At 44.3% G+C, this 7,805-nt stretch overlaps 1 protein-coding gene across 1 annotated transcript in view; it reads left to right on the top strand.

The window, feature by feature from the left end:
- LOC135109022 (macrophage migration inhibitory factor homolog) overlaps positions 1 to 6,135 on the top strand; it is an 8,029-nt gene extending 1,894 nt beyond the window's left edge. The window contains exons 2-4 of the mRNA XM_064019998.1: positions 1,003 to 1,118; positions 3,059 to 3,231; positions 5,786 to 6,135. Of these exons, the coding sequence (XP_063876068.1) occupies positions 1,011 to 1,118; positions 3,059 to 3,231; positions 5,786 to 5,867 (363 nt within the window). The 5' untranslated portion in view covers positions 1,003 to 1,010 and the 3' untranslated portion in view covers positions 5,868 to 6,135. The remainder of the gene's footprint in view (positions 1 to 1,002; positions 1,119 to 3,058; positions 3,232 to 5,785) is intronic.
- The last annotated feature ends 1,670 nt before the right edge of the window (positions 6,136 to 7,805 follow it).

Raw genomic sequence — 7,805 nt, 5'->3', positions numbered from 1 at the left:
GTCCAAATACAGTCCAGTATGAGCCTGTTCCCTGCGCTGTGTCGTGGTCTTGCTGCCAAACAATGTCAGGCACGGTTTTCCGCATGAAGACGACGTACTGTTGACGACGCTTGCCCTCTGGGCGGCTCACAATGAACACAGAAGGAAAAAAAAGCGTCGTGGAATCATAATCTGAAACGCCTCTGCGCCGCACTCTAAATATTTTCCAATAGCTCTGTCTGTAGTTGAAACTACATTATGTGGCAGCCTGATGGCGCTGCTCGGTGTAACAGGTGTAATGAACCTCCAGTGCTGCACACGGTACATTTTACTCTGAGTCCGGTCAAGCCTGCAATCATATAAATTGAACACTTAGCACTATAAGCCTAGCGATTGGTTTGTGTCCTTAGTTGCAGCTACGTATTACAAATGTTACTACGCTGTATCGACAGCGCACTTAATCTATTGTACACTTACGTATTGGGGCTTTGTGAATGAGCGTAGGCGACGGGTGTAGAACGCAGGTCTGTGTGTAGTGGTGGCGATTTTCCTACTGCTGTTAGGAATGTCGCGGGCACCCACAGCACTCGACCACCACAGGGTTTCATTATGGCCCTGTCCTAAAGGTCGGTGTATATTAGTATAATCATAGTCGTCCCCGCCCTCAAGACTCGCTCCTCCACCTCCTCTCCCTCTGCCTTCTGATCTCCACAACCTACACTGCAAGCGGTAACAACACATGTTTTTAATGTTTTGACGGTTCTAACAACATATTAACAAGATTTCTAAATTATTAACAGGAGAAACTCGCTTGAGAACCCGGTTAATCATCTCTGTGACCTTTGTAAAATGTCGTGATGAGAGAGCAAAGCATTTTTGACGCTGCTGGGCTTTTGAAGAGAGCTTCACTTTCACTACATCGCTGATCCATCTAACACCATAGCGTATAATGTCATCAGGTTAGAAACTGCGTCTGGATTTAACGAGCAATTGGTGATATGAATACAGGTGTTCTTTCCACAGCTGCCACGATGCCTATTCTCGAGGTGTCCACGAACCTGCCCAAGGAGAAGGTGACCCCAGAAGTGCTCAGCGGCCTCAGCAAGATGGTCAGCGAGATACTCGACATAACCGAGAGTGTAAGACTGAGACTGCTACTGCTGCTGCTGTGTTGAGTTGCTGGAGCGTTGCTGTGGTGTTGAGTGATGTTACTTGCTTTCACTGCTGTGTTGCATTACTGGAGTGTTGCTGTGGTGATGAGTGATGTTACTTGCTTCCACTGCTGTGTTGCGTTACTGGAGTGTTGCTGTGGTGTTGAGTGATGTTACTTGCTTCCACTGCTGTGTTGCGTTACTGGAGTGTTGCTGTGGTGATGAGTGATGTTACTTGCTTCCACTGCTGTGCTGAGTTGCTGAAGTGTTGCTGTGGTGTTGAGTGATGTTACTTGCTTCCACTGCTGTGCTGAGTTGCTGGAGTGTTGCTGTGGTGTTGAGTGATGTTACTTGCTTCCACTGCTGTGCTGAGTTACTGGAGTGTTACTGTGGTGAAGTGTGATGTCACTTGCTTGTTTTGAGGGATAGACAAACGGTTGAAAGGGAAGAATACTGATAATGAAAAGGTATTAGTGATATGAAATAAAGTAGAAGAAAAACAATAGTGTAGTTACTGTAGTTTTGTGTAGCGTAGCTTCTCTCAACACTTATCAAGAAGGCTAATGAACGTATGCTTGTTATCATTCCCTGAGTGACCATCCATCAGTTTATTGATCAGATACAAGATTACAGACTCCCAACTCCCTCTCGACTGCTGCCTTTCCTGTTAGTGGTGACTTTTGACATTGTAGCTCAGGCTTCCACAGCAGTTCTTCATCAAGCTTAATGGGAAGCCGTGGCAGTGCAGTGGTTGACAGAGCGCATCTTTCCAACATTACCAAGCATACTAACAGTGACCATACGTAACACTGCCATTGTTACTGTAATGCACTAGTCACCAGAGAGCCTTAACAGAAGACTGGATAACTTTATGGATAACAATGATCGGTGGAAATACGTAGGTCGATATGTTCCATGGTGAAGCTGCCACGTGTAGGACTGACGGCTTCTTGCAGCTCCCCTTATTATTATTTGATTTTGTTGGTCCTTGACTCGTCCCTTCTTAGTGAGTCATCTGTTCTCTTCCTTCCTTTCCTTTCCTCTTATTTGCCAAAACCGTCATTCTTATGTTATGTTCCCTCACACGTCCCTTCTCACTGCCTGGGTTTTCTGTTCCCTTCTCTTTCTTTCCTCTTATTGCCCAAAACTCTTACATTTTTTTCTGATGTTCCTTAACACATCCCTTCTCACTGGCTGGTCTTCTGTTGTGTTCTCTTTCCTTTCCTTCTTTTTCCTCTTATTGCCTTTATTACGTTTGTTGTTCCTTGATTAGTCCCTTCTCTCTGCTTGGCTCTTCTGTTCTTTTCCTTCACTCTCTCTTTCTTCTTATTGGGCAGAACTCTTATATTTTTCTAATGTCCCTTCTCACTGCATGAATCTTCTGTCCTTTCTATCTTTTTCTTCTTAATTCCCAGATCATATCCTTGAGTGACTTCAGTATTAAGTATTCCGCTGTTGGGAACCTGTCAGTCTTTAGGTTCTGTAAGGAGACAAAGGCCTGTATTCTGAAACGCTTCGGTCTCTTACCACGATTATTTTTAAAGATCACAGAGATAATTAGTCGGATTCTCAGGAGTGTTTCTCCAGTTAATAACATGAAAATCTTATTAATCTCTCATTAGAACCATAAAACAGCCTGAACAGCCCGTGTCACGTTAACTAGAGCCTTTGGAAAGTAGTGGAGGTGCAGCGCAGTTTTTAAAAAAATAGTCTTGCCCTGCCTTTGCCTTTGCCTTGCCGCTTTGCTCTCTCACCACGACTATTCTCGAAGACCACAAAGGTGATTAATCGGCTTGTCACGAGTGCTTCTCATATTAATAATGTAGAAATCCTGTTAATCTGTCACTTTAACCAGAGCCTTTGGAGAGTAGTGGTGCGGGGCAGATATATTTCAGAATATGGCTCTAAGTGGTCACGTTCTCTCACAGTACTGCATGATGCACGTCCTGCCTGACCAGCTGATGACTTTCGGCGGCACCAGTGAGCCGTGCGCGGTGGTCAGACTGAGTTCCATCGGCAGGCTGGGCGTGGAGCTAAACAAGAAGCATGCTGCCAAGATCTTCGCCTTCATGGACAAACATCTCGGGATCTCCAATGATAGGTGAGTCTCTCTCTCTCTCTCTCTCTCTCTCTCTCTCTCTCTACTTGCTAGTTTGTAGTTTGCTCTGTATCAGAACGCTGTAAATGAGAGTTATATAATTGTTATTATTTTTTACGTGGTGGTGATGTTGATGGTGGCAGTGTTGTTTCTCTTCTTCTTCTTCTTCTTCTTCTTCTTCTTCTTCTTCTTCTTCTTCTTCTTCTTCTTCTTCTTCTTCTTCTTCTCTTTCTCCTCCTCCTTCTGCTCATCTTTCTCCTCTCTTTCTCCTATTCTGTTGTTTCCAGAGTGCCAGCCACCATGCAAGAATCGCCCAAGTAACACACACACACACTCTCTCTCTCTCTCTCTCTCTCTCTCTCTCTCTCTCTCTCTCTCTCTCTCTCTCTCTCTCTCTCTCTCTCTCTACAAGACTTGCGTTAATAAGGGGAAGAATCTCTTATTTTATTTTGTTTTATTTTCAATAGGGAATAATAGGGAGCAGTGATAAACTGGGTTAAATATATCGCTTTTATTTCATTTCGCGTTTATTTAACTTATTTATTTCTTAATATAGTGTTTGGTAATTATTATTATTTTTTTAAGTGTGAGTGTTTTTGTAATACATGCTCCGCTTTTATTGATTTGTCTTTTAATTCATTTTTTCTCTGGCAAGCCACGCGCTGTTTATGTAAAAAAAAAAATTATGAAGATTATTAAAAGAAAGAAAAACAAAATGGTAGGTACAGAGTCATTACTAATGATTGCTTACATGTATTTGAGGATCCGTCGTCTTTGTCACAGAATCATCGTGTCATTCTTTACAGTATTGATATGTTTCATGTGTACTTTCAATATCATTTCCGCTGTCTTGCTTCAGTCTTGAGTGTTCTGCTGCTGGGAATCTGTCAGGCTTTAGGTTCTGTAAGGAGACTGGCAGGCAGCAGGGGCAGTATTAACAAGGATTCTTAACTATAGAGGTTTGACTCATTCCAGCTCTTATGCTTAGAGTTTTGCTTAACTCCTCAAGTTGTGCTTAGTCTAAGTCTTAAAGCTAAGAGAGTTCCGGAGTCTGCTTAACTTACGCTAAGACTAACTTAACTAAACAGAGATAGCCGACGTCGAGCCCGAGCCCCGCCACCTCAAGAATTATTAGCCCCGTATATAAGGACGTTCTCGATGACCTGAGTGACTCTGAACTGTTGGACATGTATAGAATAAAACTGCAGGAGTGTTATTTGTGACATATTTGGCAGGAGATGCCTTGGAGAACTCCACAGGAAGGAGTGATGCACTGACGATAGTAATTAAGTAATAATTACAATGTTATTTAGCCAGCGGGAAATGCAGCTCTGCAGCAATGATGACCTCGGACCTTCACGTGTCTTGCTGGAGTGTCTCATTTACCTTCTTAGTAATAGAGCCTCATGCAGCTTTTTTTGTGCCGCTGAATGAGTGAAGCCCTTCAGGCGACCTCTTTCCTCATATACTGACTGGAGGAGGTAGGAAAGTCTCGCCATCGGTCCAGCTGTGTTTCCTTTACTGGCCTTTTCGGCCTTAGCGATCATCATGTACTCCATAGTAAAGAATAAGGACAGGAAAAGAGGCGCTGCTGACTGGGAGTGGCGCGACAACGCTGGCTCAAGGACGTAAACACAGACAAAATAAACACGCCTTGCCCGTGATCTAATTTACTTATTAATAAACACAAATTTATGCGTTCATATCATAACAAAATCGATGACAAATTAATTTTTTTTGTTATCTAATAAAAAAAAATGTATAAAGATTGCACTATTAACTCAAAATTGAGAAATATAAGATTTTACTGTTTTGTTCTTTCACTATTTCATACTGGGATTTAAGAGTTCACCTCAGCACAACTTTAAGACCGCTTAAGAGATAAGCACAAGTCCAAGCAGAAGGCTGAGACCAACTCTGAGAATCTTTGTTAATACCGCCCCAGAGGCTGCTTCCGTCAGAGTTCGCCACAGCGGATCACCACCTCCAACGCACTCGGTTTTCTGGGCCTTGTTTGGGCCCGTGTACTGAAACCCTTTACTCTCGCACCACGACCATATCTGAAAGGCCACAGAGATGATTGGCCGGGTTCTTAAGAGTCTTTCTCCTGCTAATAATGGAGTTACCGTGTTAATTTGTCAGTAGAAAAAAAAAAAAAACACCTTTAACCCTTGTAACTTTAGCCAGAGGTTTCTGAAAGCAGTCTGGGTGCGGGCAGAAGTGTTTCAGGATATAGTTCTCAGTCACACTTATTGCTTGTCTTCTTTCATTGCATTCACAAACTTCCCATTAGGGCTTCCACTCTTTCTTCTGCCTGGAAGACGTGAGAGAAGGTCCATGATGCAGTGAAGTCTCACTCATTGCACATGCATGTAGTGGTTGAGACTGCTAGCAGAGCAGAGGCTTGGAAATTGAGGGAAACACTAAATACTGGAAATGAATACAGAATGTGGCTCTACTATTGACCATGACGATACTACCAGTGAAATTTAGATATGGTGAGATTTCCAATAAGTGTTATTACTAATTTTTTTCTTTGTATGTGTGTTCCTTGCAGAATGTTCATGGTGTTCCAGGACCTGGACACATCAACTGTTGGATACAAAGGAACAACATTCCATGAACTGTATGGCCGTTAAACTTTTACCACAAGTGGAATTAAGATGTTGCAGTCAAACACAGCATGCCGTGAAATTCAGGGCCGCCGGCACTGCCCTGAGTGTGTGCGGGACTCTCCGGGTTGGCAGTCACTGCTGCACATGCACACTGAGACTGAGGTCCATATATTTCAGTTGTCGGCTGCAGATTTTTTCCTACTCCTACAGACAGACTGACCAGTTGCTGTTTATTACGATTGTAACTGAACACAATTAGTTTATTTTCCTTTATCCCATTCAAGAATGAGAATATTTGTTTTACTACCCTTCAGTATTACTTCACAAGTGAATCACAAGTGAAGATGGAGCAGGTTCGCTTCAGTGAGTCTTGATTCTGTTGGCAAGTGTTTAGAAATTATTTGAATGACGTTTGCAAAACAGGTGACTCGAGGCAAATTGTTCATCAAGACGTGACTTCCACCAGACTCAGGCAGTTGTTCCCAAAGTTCCTCTCAAACCTGAATCGGGAGATAAATTTTGATCGGTAGCATGGACATAGAAAAAAGGCTTACCGTATGCTTTCAGTGCATTTTATTATTTACTTAACTAAAATTTTTCACAGCCAGCGACTGTCACACCCTCACCAATGATGCACGCCTGTGTTCTCCACACAGACTTGCGTTTTCTGTCTCGGCTTAGGCGTGTCACTGTGTGTGTGTAATAATAATAATAATAATAATAATAATAAACGGTTTATTATTTAGGCAGTTGACAAACTGAAAATGTACATAGGGGATGGGGAAAACTTAACATTAATCCTAAAGGTAAGTCTAATCTAGGAGGGAAATACTATCGATTGATGGCTCGCACCATGGTGGGAATCGCACTGAGTCTGTACCGGTCCGTGCGCGGCGCCTTCAGGGGCGTTATTTTGTTGTGGTGTCTGGTGGCACGGACAGGGCGAGGCGCGTCGGGCGGCAGCATGTTTCTGAGACGCGGATGATGCATTAGTCCCCTCCCAAACTTCTCCAGAGCCTCTCGGTGCCTGGTGGATATTCTGGACAGACTCAGGGTGGTCAGGGCTTCTTCATAGGTGGTGTATGCAGGGCCAAGGATGACCCTGCACGCCCTTTTCTGCACACTCTCTAGCTGTAGCTGTTGAGTGTGTGTGAGGGAGGAGGACCACGCGGGGGAGGCGTACATGAGTTTGGGGAGGATGAAGGTAAGGTACACCCCCCTTAACTCATCTGTCGGCGTCCCCAGCGACCTGAGTCTGCGCAGCATGTACAGCCTGTAGGTAGCTGATCTCACGGTGCTGGCGACATGCTGCTTCCAGGTCAGCTGGTCGTCCACCGTGACTCCGAGAAGCTTGGCACATTGGACCACCTGGAGGGGGTGAGGGCCCACTGTGAGCCGGGGAGGGGGCACTGGTACAGAGGAGGTACAGAAATGCATCACCACAGTTTTGCTGTGGTTGATGGTCATCCTGCTCTCCTCTGTCCACGTCTGCAGTCGCTCCAGAATTGCTTGCAGTGTGTGTATGTGTGTGTGTTGGATAAACAACCATTGATCTTTTTATTCGGCTCAAATACTTCAATACATAATGTTAGATTATTTTCCTTATATTGATGTTCATTTCTTGGCATTCTAGTAAAAAATTACTTAATGCTCGTTCATCTCTCCTGGCATCGTCCTTCCGCATGGACCACGCCTGGCACCGAGTGTGGGAGAGGCGCAGGGAGCTGTGGAGGAAGGCAGGGGTGTTTACATTGTGGAGAGGAGCAGGGTGGGAGAGGAGCAAGGGAGGATGATGTCCCGAGGAAAAGGAGAAAGAGCAGGGGAAGAACGTTTAGTTTCTACGAGTTTGCCTTAAAACAGCGACGAGTTACAGAAAATGTGCAGAAGCTTGAACCTTCAGATTTCATGGCAAACTGTTACTGTGCATACCTTCCGTGACTCATGGACGACAGGAGGGAAGGG

The sequence above is a fragment of the Scylla paramamosain genome, chromosome 18, assembly GCF_035594125.1.
Source record: "Scylla paramamosain isolate STU-SP2022 chromosome 18, ASM3559412v1, whole genome shotgun sequence".
Classification (NCBI taxonomy): Eukaryota; Metazoa; Arthropoda; class Malacostraca; order Decapoda; family Portunidae; genus Scylla; species Scylla paramamosain.
This window is presented reverse-complemented; position numbering and strand designations above follow the sequence as displayed.